The sequence below is a fragment of the Podarcis cretensis genome (genome assembly GCF_951804945.1).
Source record: "Podarcis cretensis genome assembly, chromosome: 6".
In the NCBI taxonomy this organism is placed as follows: Eukaryota; Metazoa; Chordata; class Lepidosauria; order Squamata; family Lacertidae; genus Podarcis; species Podarcis cretensis.
The window spans coordinates 67267009-67283419 of NC_137175.1; the positions used below are offsets into that span (position 1 = coordinate 67267009).

At 41.9% G+C, this 16411-nt stretch overlaps 1 protein-coding gene across 3 annotated transcripts in view; it reads right to left on the bottom strand.

The window, feature by feature from the left end:
* SLC44A5 (solute carrier family 44 member 5) overlaps positions 1 to 16411 on the bottom strand; it is a 164713-nt gene that overhangs the window by 19385 nt on the left and 128917 nt on the right. For all 3 annotated transcript variants that reach the window (XM_079982574.1, XM_079982572.1, XM_079982573.1), the window contains exons 6-13: positions 15879 to 16007; positions 14595 to 14655; positions 13631 to 13754; positions 11056 to 11139; positions 9382 to 9494; positions 7369 to 7500; positions 3910 to 4009; positions 598 to 690 (exon numbers count right to left, since the gene is read on the bottom strand). In XM_079982574.1, the coding sequence (XP_079838700.1) occupies positions 598 to 690; positions 3910 to 4009; positions 7369 to 7500; positions 9382 to 9494; positions 11056 to 11139; positions 13631 to 13754; positions 14595 to 14655; positions 15879 to 16007 (836 nt within the window). The remainder of the gene's footprint in view (positions 1 to 597; positions 691 to 3909; positions 4010 to 7368; positions 7501 to 9381; positions 9495 to 11055; positions 11140 to 13630; positions 13755 to 14594; positions 14656 to 15878; positions 16008 to 16411) is intronic.

The following is a 16411-nucleotide window of genomic DNA, read 5'->3' on the forward strand; positions in this document are numbered from 1 at the left end:
CAGTGGAGTAACCTTGGGGGTAAGCACAGAAAAGGAAATGGTATGATTTAATGACTTCGTATATGGACACCATAGGGAAAGCTATGGGCAGATACAGAAAAATAAAAAATAAAAATATATCTCCAGGTGATCACTTTGACGAGAGAGAAAAAGCTATAAATATTACTCTTCCGGAATGCTTTTCCCCAAATGCAAAGTGGTATCGGCAATACAAAACTGAGATTCCATTACCCTACAAGGTTCATCCAGAATGTGGCGCGGAGAAAGTACGAATCAATATCGTAAGATGTTCAGGTGTCACTGTTATAAGAACACTTCAAGAACTTAAGGTGAATGTTGTGGGGATCTCCCAGGATATGCAACCCCCTAAAAGCTTCCACACCAGTTTCCTGCCAAGCTCGGACTTGAACAGTGGAACCCTACTCAACTGAGACATAAAACTGACCAAGGACTCTTCCGCTTCCCCACTCACCACCACACACAATGTAGCTTCTTTTAGAAGAGGTGGCACTCTCCTTACTTTCTGTCTTAGTGCTAAAATGCTGAACTAGGAGTGCAAGAAGCATCCAGGCACCTTTCTTTCTCAAAGAAGGATACACAGCTGTCACTGCCCAGTAGGAAATGCAGATCGCGATAAGGATGAAGGTGATGATTGGGTAGAATAATGTGGACATGATGTAGCCAATTGCTCTAAAAAGAGAGAGGAAAAATATATTTGTAAGCCATAAATATCAAAGTTTATGCGCCTTTTTAACCTTTGAAATGTTTCCCACTCTTGTTTGACTGAGTTGATATGTTCCTTAGTAAAATATTCTTTATTGTTCTTTCTGGTTTCCTACTTTCTCTTTTTATTATAAAACCTCATATTACTGCCTTCCACCATTTTCTGTTGCATTCTGTTCCCGGTTCTATCTCCTCCTCCATTTCATTCCTCTTTAACACTCTGTCATTGTTTTTTAGATTATCATTTTTATGTATTTTGCACTGAGATGTATTGATTTTCCTGTAGGTTGGCTTTTGCTTTCAGGTTTCATAACATTGATTCTTTTCTTCTTCTTAATTCCCCCTGAGCTGTCCAGGCTGTGATTGCTACTGTGCACCTTGTCCTCTCTGGAAGCCCTGCTCCCAGTGCTTAGCATATCGTTGTTGTTTTTAAGCTGTCACAGCCAACCTGGTTCCCTTTTGCTCCCATACAATGCTGTAGTAAATCCTTCCTTCCTTCCTTCCTTCCTTCCTTCCTTCCGGGAATGTTTGTAGGGGTGAAACATAGTGGGTAGAATTCAACACTGAACTCTTCTAACTGTTCCATCAGCTTGCCAGACAGAATAATCCCAAATTGAAGGGCCAGTGAGGATGGAGTAAGCTCTGTTTCGCAAGTGGAGGTGTCTGTGCAGGGTTTTCACTTAACAGGGCTCATTAGGTGCATCCTACCCACTGCATTTTGCTGTTGAAGCATTTTTCTGCAACCTTCACTGATGAGGGAATGGAAAGCTGATAATGCTTTTCTGTAATACTGCCCTATATAGAACAAGGCTCAAGAACTGCATGATAGTGAAAAAGTGTGCATGGACACGGACGCTCATACCAATAACAAACTTAGTTGGTCTCTAAGGTGCTACTGGAAAGAATTTTTTACATTAAACAGTAGTTCCGCATGGGAAAATCATGACTGGTGCTAGAAACCCCTTGAATAGTTTTGAGTCACTGGAGAAAAGTATCACCTTATGCTACTTAAGGAATAATAACCACAAATCAGTGGTTTTCAGGAATTAACGACAGATCTCTTGGTTGACAGTGAAGACACAGACCGTTTGTTCTAACAAACTGCTTGTTAACTGTCCTAGCAATAGATTGCGAACGCTTTATTGCTTAATATAAATTGCCTTTTCATTGAAAAAATGTTAAACTGAGCTGGGGGGGGGAATCATTTAGCTCTCAGTCATTAGCAACGTATTTTTCAAGGCCTTGACTATAGGACGCTCTGCTGCATTCATAATTATTACATGCAGCATTTCTTTTCATGCATTATGCATAAATATCAGAAAGTATTGCCCTCAAGTGACCTTTGAAGGCAGAGGCAAAACTATAAGGCATTATTACCTCCTACCAGGAAGTTTATAAAGTTTCAAGAGTGTTTCTGTTTGACGCTTATTTGAATAAAAGCATCTTATTTTACCAAGTGGCTCTGAATTGTAATGATAAGGATAAAATTATATAGTACAGACTGGTGCTGCAACAAATAACTGCTGAACTCCATGTTTATAGCTTTAATGAAAAGGGACTGTTACATATTTAAATCACAGTCTCTTTATTCCACAAGAGCCTCCATATTTTGATGCTGCTGGCTTGAGAGAAAATCAGCTCCAAGAAAGGGCACAGGTACATATTCGCGTTCCAGCACTAGTATGATGAAGCCGTTAGCTGTATAAATGCTGTTTATGACAACAGACTCAAGAAATCTATACACTTGGTTACTCAAGCATAGGTTGCCACTGGGACGAAATCTGTTCTCACTTACAGCATCAACATCACGGGAAGAATGTTGACTGTTTGATAAAACGGCCTACCAAATTCACTATAAAAGTGGCGTACTTTTAGATCTAAAGACTTGATGTGTGAAAAGACCAATAAAGATAACAAATAAATCTTGCCTACATGAAAATAAGTGTTTTATATGCAAGAAAATACAATGCCCATGTTAGCACAGGGATCCTTCAGCAGTTTCGTGGCTACATTCATTCATTCATTCAATTTATATACTGCACTATACCCAAAGGTCTCAGGGCGATTTACACCACTTTTAGACTGTGTTACTGAGCAATTTCTGTTCTACATCTTGACAGATGTTCTACATGGACTTCTGGATTATATTCTGCCATCCTCACTGTTGAATATTTATATGTGGGATGAGACTGTTAAATAGCCTGGCATGTGGTGGCATTAATATTCACCCAACTGAATTTTTCACTCTCAGTGCTTCTAAAAACAACATTCTCAATAATGGGCTGGATGAAGGATATGCACCAGTTGTGGCCCACCTAATCTTACGGGTGTTGTTTGCCAGTTCTTAAATGGGGCCATAGTACTTCTGGCACAGTATATTTACAATCTGGGTGCACTCCATGAGAGAGGTTTGCTCCTGGATGCTAGATATGTCCTGTGCCTTCTGTTAGGAACATCTGAAATGCTGGTTACAAATTTTCATGAGGGTCTTTTTAAAAATTATTTTTTGAACTTATGCCTTCCACATGCCTCTAAGTCGATTGACATATAACTAAAAATAGCTTTAAGAACAGTACAAAAAGGATAATTATAAATAGACTAATAAAAAAAGTCAATACAGTATAAACACCTAAGGTAGAGACAGTTTCATCCAGCAGCAAAAACCTGTTGAAACGAAAATGTCTTGAATTGTTTCTGGAAAGTACAAATAGAAGACATGTGTCATATCTTAACAGGGATGCTGTTCCACAAAACTTGTCCCTACTACATGTTAGCACTGCAGACTACGTGGCTTATACGTGTTGCTGTGCTTGAATACAGGCAATTCACAACGCAGCTGCTGTTTTTTGGCTAGGGTGCCAGTAGACACAGGGAGAACATCATGCCCATGACCTTGATGTTGCATTGATTTCCAATCACTTTGCAGGCTGCTGCATATTGACCTCTCCATGTGACTACTTGATAATTTGAGGATCTAGTACCAAGTGATACTTTCCCCTATTCTTCGGGAGAGAAATCGTATGAACTGAGCAACTGCATGATTAGGCATTCATGAGTCATTCATGAGTCATATCTGCATGGTGAGAGGGAGGGGCTTGTCTCACTCCTTCAAAGTGCTATTTCAGTGCCAAAAAAACCAATGCAAATATGAGAGGTCCAAGGATTATGTGTTTCCAGTATACATACCTGCTACCTTCTTTCAAAAGTGCAATGGCGATTCGGATTCGATTTCTCAGAAATATTAACATTAGTATAATGACAACTTCCACTATGCAAAGTAGTATCACTGAAAGCAAGAAAATTAAATTTATCGACAAATATCAAACCAGGACATCATCGCTTTCAAGTGGCTGGTTTCAGTGCTGCACTTCACAAGTCCCCACATGTCTGAATTTAGCCCGGATTTCTAAAGTGCTTGGAAAGCATAATGCCAGCCAGAATGTGTGCCCCTGTCCTGATTACATTTGTGTGTTGTGTTTAAGGTTCATACTTGATGAGCATTATAGTATATGAGTGTTTGTGAATGTTTTGTCTTAAAACAAAGCAATAAAATGCTGTGCTTTGCTTGAAATGCTCAGTTCCATTTGAAGAAATACATATTTACGATTAGACAGTCATTATCCAGTGGTTGGCTTTTGCTGCTATTTTAGCATAGTATTTGGGAAAGATGAATGGAATTGATGTTTTAAAAGATGTGTCTGATCGTGACCTCCATTATCTCAGTGCCACTCAAAAATAATTCCAAGATAATCAGGATCGTTATTTGAGCCTAAAAGCAGCCTGAGAACAGTGAGGAAACGGGAGTGGAGCTTGGAAATATGATTACATAACAAATAATTTTAAGGATGTTGTCACATAAAATTGTGTAGTAAATATCTGTTACTTGATCAACATTTTCAGGGACAGCTGCAACAAAACTGTGTGGCAATTGACATTTACTCTAATGCAGAATTTTTAAATATTCCTTAAACTGTAATCAAGCATTTAAGAACATTTTAAAACACTTTAAACAAATTACTAACAATTGTGTGTAAACTGTCACACAGTTATTGCAGTGACAGCGATGTATTATTTTGTATTACATTCTCCCACTTCTCCCAACTTTCATACTGTTTTGTGCGTATATGCCAGTACTCCCAGTAAACTGAATAAACTGTGAGATTATTATACAAATTCCTCTCAGATTGTTTACATACTCAGGCACGTGTTCACATTAGCTGTCCCCCACCCCTAATGTTACTCCTTGAAGAACAACCTTCAGTTTACTCGCCTTTTCCAAACCTGACACAAAAAGTATACTGCAATTTGCAATGAACAATTTCACATGGCAATGGATGGATGCTGGGCTGACACACAATGATTTGCATACCCTTCACCTTGGATAATCAAGCACTGAATGGTGCCCAATGCATTTGAGAAACAGATCCATGAGAGCAGAAAGTGCAAAGGCAGAAAATTGCATGGCGGGCCCAATAATCATGTGGAAAATATATTATGCAAATTAGCTCCTCGAGGCAACTTCCTCACTTGTTCCAGAAACAAACGCTCTCCAAGGATGTATGCTCACGTTTCAATTGAGAGCTGTATGATTTCAGGAGTTTCATGGCTAATGGCATTGTAACATTCTTGATTTTTTATGAAAACAAAAAGCAAGCATCTATGTTTCTGTAACTCTATGGGATACATTAAAGAGAGAAGCATCGCAGGCTATTCCTGAGGACTGCTTTAAATACACACACACACACACACACACACACACACACACACACACATTATACTCTATATATACTGTCTCTCTCTCTCTATGTGTGTGTGTGTATATATGCACATATATATATACATACAGTGGTACCTCTGGTTACGTACTTAATTCGTTCCGGAGGTCTGTTCTTAACCTGAAACTGTTCTTAACCTGAAGCACCAGTTTAGCTAATGGGGCCTCCTGCTGCCGCCGCGCTGCCAGAGCATGATTTCTGTTCTCATCCTGAAGCAAAGTTCTTAACCCGAGGTACTATTACTGGGTTAGTGGAGTCTGTAACCTGAAGCGTATGTAACCTGAAGCGTTTGTAACCTGAGGTACCACTGTATATACACATATATACACTATACACACACACACACTTATGGAGGAAGTGTGTGTATACACTATACACACACACACACACACACACACACATGGAGGAAGTGCACAACAAAATCTCTCTACACAGGCTAAAAAATGTTCAAAATGTTGCCAAGTTTAAAAGTCAAACATGAAATCTAAATTTAGTTCTGGTTTTAATTTCTAAAAGAGTTGCCAAAGTCAAGCTTGTTCAAAGGCCACTCCCTCGTCTCCCCAATACCAGATTTATGGAAGCAGATTGTGTCTATTTAGTGGTGAAGAGAATATAATACACACATAAAGGTAAAGGGACCCCTGAGCATTAGGTCCAGTCGTGACCGACTCTGGGGTGCGGCGCTCATCTCACTTTATTGGCCGAGGGAGCTTCCGGGTCATGTGGCCAGCATGACTAAGCTGCTTCTGGCGAACCAGAGCAGCGCATGGAAACACTGTTTATCTTCCTGCTGCAGCGGTACCTATTTATCTACTTGTACTTTCGAACTGCTAGGTTGGCAGAAGGATGGACCGAGCAATGGGAGCTCACCCCGTTGCAGGGATTCGAACCATCGGCCTTCTGATCGGCAAGTGCTAGGCTCTGTGGTTTAACACACAGCGCCACCCGCGTCCCTAATACACACATACCAAAGGGTTAAAATACTAATAATCCTGCAGTGCAATCTCAGCAGTAGAAACAGATTTCAGTCCTGGCTCTAATCTAGTCTGTGTTAATTCTCTTTTACAGATATTTCAAACATTATTACTTCCCTAGACAGGACTATCTCTATGTTCAGTATATTGTGTGGTGCTGTTGCTTTGGTAAAAAGCTTCATAGATTGCTTAGCTTTGCTTTGTTGGTTATACTGCTGAAAATTAATATTTTATAAAAAAGCAACTGGTAAATTATTGGAGAACTGAACAAAAAAAAAAGGTATTACCTTGCTCATCAATAATCTGTATAATATGTTCATCATCTCCTGCCCATCTAGCAGTTCAAAAGCACGTCAAAGTGCAAGTAGATAAATAGGGACCGCTCCGGCGGGAAGGTAAACGGTGTTTCCGTTCATCATACCTGATAGTAAATCCTCAGAATATAGACAACTGAAGACTCTCCCCATCCCTCTTCTTAATTATTTTGCTTATTCAGACTAGATTTTTCCAGTTCCCACCAACTGCAGACAGCATAGCCAATGGTGAGGCATAATGGGCATTGCCCTGTGTTTGCTATTAATGGGAAGCTACTATTTGCTGCACGTGTCCATGCAAACCTGAAATCATCATATCTAACCACTGCATACCTGAATTTTTCTCATGTGTGTATATATATATATATATATATGCGCAGAAGTGCTTCTTTGCAGGAAGCTCTTAACATTTGGCCTCCAGTCAGCAGCTTGAGCACTAGAAAGCTTCTTAAGGCAAGAGCTCTATGAAACAATGTTGATGTCATGCGCTTTAGTGCCCATCACAACAACAGCAAAATCCTGTTTAATTAGATGAATGCAAAGTGGGTGTCAAAATACAGACTTCTCTTTAAATTCACTTACTAAATGCTAACCATGTTTGCCTCAGTTGCAGATACACCCTGAAGTCCGTCTGGAATCCAATGTCGTAGATAGTAAGATCAGAGCCAGGTATTCCATGAAGGCGATGATATTCCCAGTAGCAATGCCAAATACCTTTTGAAACAAAGAATATGCACTGGAAGAGTGACACAGATCAATTCCCTAATCTCTGCACAAATGGTAGGTCCCACCAAATCCCACCCCCACAATGGAATCCAAACCACAGGCAGAGAACTGCTTATTTGCAGAAAGGTGCTAGAAGTAGCTCCATAATAGGCAGGAACAAGCCAAACCATAAATCATAAAGGAAAGGAAAACAAAATAAAAATATATAATATCACTAGCTAATTTCTTCAGGGGGCAATTTGTTTCACACTCCCAAATATACTGAGCAGCCGGAACAAGAGCACCATCAAAAGTCATTCACTGGAGACCTCCAGAGGATGTTTTTGGCAGGGTGTAGATTCAAACCATTTCAAACAAATAATTTCCTACACTGCCTGGAAAATTAACAAATGGACATTCATGCGTGATGACTGTGCATTTAACTCTTTCCCTGTATACACCCAGCCAGGGAACTTGGGGCTCTCCAGATATCATTGGACTACAACTCCCACCATCCCTGAATGTTAGCCACGCTGGATGGGGTTGATGGGAAATGGAGTCCAGCAACATCTGGAGCCAGCAGCATAGCATGGTTTGCAAGTGCCCTGTGCGGGCAGGTGGGCATGTGCCAAGGGTGAAGGAAGCCCGCTGCACCAGCCCAGCACTTGCCACCAATGCTGCCACAATGACGCCAGCCCTGAACCACTTGGTGAGCCTTGCAAAGAGGCTCAGGGCTGGCAGGGCAGCATGAGAAGAACTCATGGCTGTTGCATCCCTCTCACTCTGCTCTGCCAAACCTAAGCTGCTTTGTGATACCAGGATCATCCCAGCCTCGCAAAGCGGCTCAGGGCTGGCAGGACTGCATAAGCACCCCCCCCCCAGAAAAATGTGCCTGGGGCCATTGCCCTAGCAGCTCCCTCCCATACTATGCCCCTGTCTGGAGCACCATTCCTGCACAAATCAGTAAGCCACAGCCAATTGCATCTTCACAACACACATAACAGCACACATAACAACACACATATACGGAGTGAAATAGATAGCTATCCTTATATTAAAAACCCTCATTATGCCTGAAGCGGCCAGAGGTCTCTTTGAAGACCCTGTACCGACAAATAAACCTTGTTTTGTATTTCAGGTTTTAGTAGGACACAGTGGAGAAAGGATGATGAACCTTCCAACTTATAAAACCACAGGAAGAAAAGAGAAAATGTTTGTTTAATCCTGCAGCCACTGACAATTCCTAACAAAAGCCAGATGGTGATGTTAGTCTTCTAGACACAGAAAAGAGCCGCAGCTGCACAGTGGGTAGAATATGGCAAGCTTTTGCATGGTTCTTCTTTTTGGCACATTAAACTGCCAGAAAATATACTGCTGTCCTGCTGAGGGAAGGAAAACACAAACATGCCTCACAAGCAGGCACACACCTCAGATGAACGAGGTCCAGCCCGCAGTCTGTGGACTTTGAAAAGACTTGTTTGGGCTGCTGGGTGAAGAAGAGGAATGGACTGAGGGAGGGGTTTTTTATAAGTGCAGTGCTCAACTGGGAATTGCTCAGTAGCAAGTAGACTATTGAGGACAGAGGGTGATAAGTACAATGGTACCTCTAGTTGCAGACTTAATTCATTTCGGAGTGCCGTTCATACCCCGAAAAGCCCACAATTAGAGCGCCTCTTCCGCGCATGTGCACAGCGCAATCAAGTGCTTCTGCATTCGTAAGCTGAAAGTCTGCAACAAGAGCGGAAAAGCAACTAGAGGTACCACTGTATAGGCAGACGATTCCCAGTTAATGGTTGTTGAATTCATTGGTAGGAGCCACTTTTCCTCTAACCCCAACCTATAAATTTTGGATATGTAGTTCTGTGTCAAAAGCAAATCATTGGCACCTACCATAACCTATAATCCCAATCACACCAAAGATGAAAATCCAGAAGAGAACACCTGCTATGAATCTCAAAAGCACAAGGAAGAGCAAGCTGACAACCATTGCAATGAACAGGCCTCTGGAAAAGAAAGACATAGCAATTTAAATAAATCAGCAGCTCTTTTCAATGCTCCCCCCCCCCACTGCATTTACTTTACAAACAATAACGCTTTCCCTATCCAGGTTTGATGCTCAGTGTTTTAAATACATGGAAGCATAGGCACCATCTCCCCGGGGGCTCTGGGTGCCCGATCATCCCCCAAAATTTCTATATAGGGGCCGGGCACCCACAAAATGCAGGGGCGGGCGTGCAGGCACCACACCCCATGGAAAGAGTGTGGTGTTCAGGCGGGGAGTGATGGTGGAAAAGAGAGCAGAGAGTTGATGGGGAAGAGAGAGCACGGATATCAGGTGGGAGGGGTCCAGTCACTGCCGCATTGCTGCTGCTCATGCCCCACCCCATGGTATGATGCCACAGCATGTGTCATGATGTCATGATGGTAATAATAATAATAATAATAATAATAATAATAATAATAATAATAATATTTATACCACGCCCACCTGCGTATACGTACATTAAAACATCAGACATTAAAAACTTCCCTGACCAGGGCTGCCTTCAGGTGTCTTCTAAACATCAGATAGTTGTTTATCTCCTTGACATCTGATTGGAGGGCGTTCCACAGGGCGGGAGCCACTACCAAGAAGGCCCTCCCTGTAACTTCGCTTCTTGTAGTGTGGGAACTGCCAGAAGGCCCTCAGCGCTGAACCTCAGTATCCGGGTTGAACAATGGGGGTGGAGATGCTTCAAGTATACTGGGCATAGTGGGGGGGCATGCTGGGCACCCACAGTGTGGGGCCCAAGTTGATGCCATTATGTGGCAGGATGGCAATAGGACTACGGCTAGAGTTTTCTGATGTGTAGATAGCATTGTCAAACTGTAGGTTAGAACCCAGGTTCTGGGCCACCAGATTTTGACAGAGAAATTGAATTCAGTCCTTTAAAGTGTGGTCAAGGGAAGCCTTGTTTATGAGTGGTACGGGCAAGGTACCCCTGCCCATACGGGCCAGTCTTGCCAGACTCTAGGGTTGTGCGCTCATCTCACTCTATAGGCCGGGAGCCAGCGCTGTCCGCAGACACTTCCGGGTCACATGGCCAGCGTGACAAGCTGCATCTGGCAAGCCAGCGCAGCACACGGAACGCCGTTTACCTTCCCACTGATAAGCGGTCCCTATTTATCTACTTGCACCCGGGGGTGCTTTCGAACTGCTAGGTTGGCAGGCACTGGGACTGAACGACGGGAACGCACCCCGCCGCAGGGATTCGAACCGCTGACCATGCGATCGGCAAGTCCTAGGTGCTGAGGTTTTATGCACAGCGCCACCCGTGTCTCAATGTGGTATGTATACACCCCTCCCAAATATGATACCATGGGGCTCCACCTGCTTCCTCAAGGACCACAAGGGACTGATATTCCTGTGCAAGTGACAGGAAAGAGCCATAACGAAACCCCAAGATGCACTGATGTGGTAAATGGAAGTGCCAGAGGTGACTCCCCCACCCCTGCTTTTTGTGCGCCTTGCAGCACCCCAATTTCACATGCAAGAAGCAAGGCCTCATCTGAATAAAAACTTACATTAAAATCCAATACCAAGAACTGGCATAGTCTTCAAAAATTTTCATCCCGACTGATCTTGCATCAAGAACATTATTGATGCCGCTTTAGAAAGAAAGGGGGGAGTGGAACATTTTAGTTTATGTAGCAGATATTCCTTATTTAAACAAAGCAACCCACTGTAACGAGAAAATGCAGGCTGTATCAAAAAAAAATTTGTATGCTGGAAAAATGAAACATAAAGTGCCCTAGCCAGCAATATGCCACAGTTATGATGCCACAGTTCTGAGTTTCTGCCCAAAACAAGCATTGGCTACAGGAGCAGTTGAATTCTAAGGACACTTCTGGAACTTAGGCTGTCAATAGCTTAGCTTAGGCTAAAGTCCAAACCCCTGGCCAGCAACAGTAGGCACTGAAGGAGAAGCCTAGCCACTATGCCCTCTCTCACAGCCTCACCACTTGCACTGGCCAGCATGGGAAATACCTTGTTGCTGTGCCAGCTCCCATGTTGGTACAGAAAATATGACTGGATTGGGCCCAGACTGGTGCATCTGCCTTCCATCTGGATGGTCACATTGGGGAGCTCCTAGCCACCATGTCTTCCCCTGGTAGAAAAAGTTGGTGGAGCCAGGCCCTCTCCAGTATGGCAGATTCAGGACTTCCTCTGCCCTTTATGTCTCACTAAACTCAGCAGAACTTTCTACTGAGTAGCTATGGACGGAACCGTGCTTGTTGATCTCGTCATATGTACAGTCACATTAAATATATGTAGTAACTTTTAATCACCATTATTACTAGTAGTTAAAGTACTTTCACAATACAGTCGTACCTTGGTTGACGAACGCCTTGCGAGTCGAACATTTTGGCTCATGAACGCAGCAAACCCAGAAGTGAGTGTTCTGGTTTGCAAACGTTCTTTAGAACCCAAACATCTGGCGCAGCTTCTGTGACTTCCAATTGGCTGCAGGAGCTTCCTGCAGCCAATCAGAAACCGCACCTTGGTTTCCAAATGTTTTGGAAGTCGAACGGACTTCTGGAATGGATTCTGTTCGACTTCCAAGGTATGACAGTAATACTGAATTTAGAATCAAGATGTATACAGAAATTCAACATTTTTTATGTGACTACAAGAAAAAGAAAAGAATACAGCACAATTAAGGAATACATTTTAAAGTTCCGCAATGCTATGAACCTCCTTCCTTGGGGGTTTTTAAACAGAGGGTGGATGGCCACCTGTCATGGATGCTTTAGCTCAGATTCTTGCATTGCAGGAGGTTCGACTAGTTGACCATTGGGGTACCTTCAGACCCTACAAGAATTCTATGATTCTGTGAGCCTTAAAAAAAAGCTACGTGAAGGATGGTTCTGCTGTAAATCTAAATGCATACTGCTAAGGCTGCTTTAACCATCTAATATGCACCTGGCGAAATTTATGTCAATTGATCAAAGTTTCAATATCATCTGAGCTAAAAAGCAACATTAGTTGAACCTCTGTAGTGACATAAATTAATTTGGAAGGGTAATATTTTAAAGGCTGGTTTATTTAGTTTGAAGGAATCTGGATAAGGAGTTCATTCTCCACTGCCATGTTGACTGGTGCTGTGTTTCGTAATAAACACAGCAAGTCTGTTCGTGTGAATGCATGAAGACTTTGCTTTCACATCCAAGGTTCAAAAATTGGTATATCATAGCTGAAATAACCCGGGGAATGGCTGGGGGAAAGTTTAAGCACCTGATTTCTTCACACACTTTAAAGGTGCTTTCTTATATTATAAAAAATGGCCACTGTTTCTATGTCAACAGTGGTGAAGCTGGAATGAGGCCCCAGGGCAAAAGTCTAGGGGCCTGCAGCCCAGGAGACACCCAAATGACCACAGAGAGGGTGGAAGATGATAGGAGGCAGCAACAAACAGACCTGATGTCAGCACTTTGGCCACTCAACTGAAGCTACAGTAGTTGCGTCACCATTCTGTCTTTCTTCTTATTTTTAAGAAAAACAATACTACCCTTTTCTACAACAAAATGGAGCTTATTCCCAAAAGTACATGTGTTTTATTATCATGGCAGCAGCAGCAGAAGAAGAAGGGGGGGTCCCCAATTTTATTCCCGCAGTTGCAATGGTTCTATGATCAAAGTGAGTTTTATAGTGCAAAACCGCACATTCTTGGAGTTTTTCCTGTTTTAATTAGGCCTGGCAAACTATCTTGCCTGCTTCCTGCTTTGCATTTCAGGAATGTAGGGACAGTTGTAAAGCACAGAATAGAAGTGAGGGGGCAGGGAAGGTGAGAAATGTTAACTGTGTGCTTCATGAATGTGATTTGATACAATCCCGCCATCACCAGACCAGGGTCTAAAATTTTCTAGCTGCACCAATGTAAGTTGCAGACATTTGTGTATAATCTCCAGTTTGCTCCTAAAATAACTGAAATGAAGAGTATGAAGATTCACCTCCTGTTAAAGCCAGAAATGGCCCCATGTAATCAGTGCTCCAAATAAATAAATTTCATGGTATTGCAGCCAAGCATAGTAATTATCATTTGGCAAACAGGTCAGGCAAAGTTATACAAACACACAGACGGACACACACAATCCATACTTTGCAGCTTCCCTGAGATCGGTGACATTCCTTGTTTTTCCTCTTCCATCTTTGAAAGTAGTCTGATTGGCCACAGTCAGAACTCCATTTTTAGTGGCAAAATCAGGAAAACATCTCTTAAGAACTGTTAAAACACAAACAAGGAAAGAATATTTATAGTGAGTCCTGCTTTTATGTCTCATTTTTTTTTAAAAAAAAACCTCGCCATTCCTATTTCCCATTCAGTTCCATCCATTTAAATACCCTAAACTGATTTCTGTTTGCACAGCATTTTCGTAGAAATGGAACAAATATCATGGCTGCCATCTCATCCATGTAGTAAGACACCTACAAGAAAAGGCATGTCTGAAGCAGCATGTTCTCTGCTCTGTATCTTACTCTAGGGTGCTATGGACTGCCACCTGGCATAGGTAAGTGCACTTGTCTTGTTCCAGAGTAGCTGGAGCACAGCACAGTGACATTTAAACTGGAGAAATCATGTGACGGGCGGATGCTGTGCATTAACTGAAGCAAGGGGAGATTCCCAAGTGATCGTGCTTTAAAGGGCACATTGTGATTTTAGCTTAAACTGGTTGTCTCCCTAGTTTTAATTTGTCTTATGCTTTGTACTATGACCCTGATCTTATAAAGAAAATGAGCTAAGGGCACTTCAAAAACAAGTGTAGGCGAATATTGCTAGTACTGGGGCAAGCCAAGATCACTGCGTACACAATCAGAGCAGAAAGCCAGGTCTGGGTCATCCATGAGGTGGGCTGACGCAGCTGCCTCAGGTGGCAGAACTCCAAGAGGTGGAGCTCCCTCAGACACCCAGCCAACCCCCGATGCTCCATGAGATCTCCAGAGGTTTCAACAAAAACTGTCACTGCTTCGCAGGCACCACTGTGTGCCAAGGTAAAAGAGGCTTTGGCCAGGGGAGTGAGAGGTTCAGGTGGCAAAAGCACACCACAGATATTCAAATACTCACAAGGCCGGCTTGGAATGATCATGGAAGGACAATCTTCATCACGCATAACTTGGGCCACAGACTGGAAACCGAAAGAAAAACCCAAAGTTAGAAATCATCATGTGACAATTGAATCTATAGCGTTTCCCTCCCCCCCCCCCCTTTTAATACTCTTTTTAAAACCCTTGCAAATTATTTGATTGAGGCCACAGCAGAGCATCTAAATGAAAAATAGGATGGAGCCGTGACTCTCTGGCATCCTGCTAACAATGAAAACAAAACAGTAGGCATCAGACAAAAACCATTGAACAGAGAAAGCTTCAAGCAGGTGGCCTTGTGCTCATCACAGGTAGGAATAAAATTACCTTTTAACACAATTAACATAATTAACTTAAGGCTGCAATCAGGACTCAGCAAGGGGTTTCCAGTATGCGAGGAATATTAAAGTAGGTTTGAATATTTGTTTTTAAAGCTATCAAGTTGTTTCAAACTTATAATGTGATTACAAGGTAAGAATTAATTTCCAAGACTAACACCTATTCCCTCATCCTATAAATGAGTAAACTGGTCACTGTGGAAGAACCAATCCAAGCCTGGTTTAAAGATATACCTTCAATAGTGTGGTAAGTAAAAAGACAGCAGATCAAAATGGAACAAGCGTCACCTAGTTGCAGACTTCCCCGTTGTGTGAGAAATTATGTATATCTATTTAAATTATAGTAATTGGCTAGTGCAATTTCCTCTCCTTCCCTATTGCCCCCCCCCCCAGATCCAAGTTCTTTTGGCAGACAAATCAAAGGACGAGAAAGTTCTGCCATGTACATGGAAGTCCTTTCCGCCATGGAGCTGCAGCATTGGATATGGCCCATTAGTTCTAGATTTACATATAGATGTATAATTTAATTTAAGATTTAAATATAGATTAGTACATGCAATTTTTATGTGACTGTGCCATCTTTTGTTTCCTTTCTTTGGTGATGGGCTTCCTCTTTTTTTTGGTGATGACCAACTTAATTTTTAAATTTTTAGCTACAAGACTAAGGTTGAAGATTTTTTTTTTAAACTCTCATCAAAGTAGCATTTTAATTATAAAATGTATCAATAGAAGGAAACCTCTTGCCCGTTGCTGGTCATACTGGAGTCTTTGGGTATAATCTGCACTAGGAATAACGTAGTTGTAACCAACAATAGAGTTAAAAACAACAAACCCTGTACAGCTATGGAGATAGAAACCTGCTAAGGACTGCACCCACTTTGGACAGATAAAAGGTAATATTCACATCGCAATATCTTATCTATACTCACCTTCCATGGCTTGCTAAAGCCAGGCTTGCAAAACTGTCTGTAGTATTCCCAATAACTTTTGTTATATCTGTAGGAAGATTGCATGTCTATGTAGGTTGCAAACCTGTCTGGGCACTTTGAGACACAAAGCTTTAAGAAAAGAAAAATGCACATTGATCTAAGCAACATGGGAAGATGAGAAAGTTAAATTATCAAAACAGCTAGACAAAAAAAAAAGCCATCTCTGAGAGTAATTCGTTTCATCAGAATGCCTACTTAGCACAGCACTTAGAAACAGACATCACATTTTTTTTTATCCTTGCAGTATCTTGAAGATAAACACTTTTGAAACACAGAGGAGACAGTTTGACATTTTCATCAGCTGCAGCATTTTCCCCAAATCTTCCTGCCTGTTGGAAGTATTTGATTTAAAAATCTGTTTATTAATTCTTTTTCTTTTTAAATGAAGTAGATGGAGGAAGGCATTTTCTCGAGGCTTCCAAGTGCTTATAACTACTTGTGAAGCCAACTCAGTAGATGCCCATGCGGTGTAG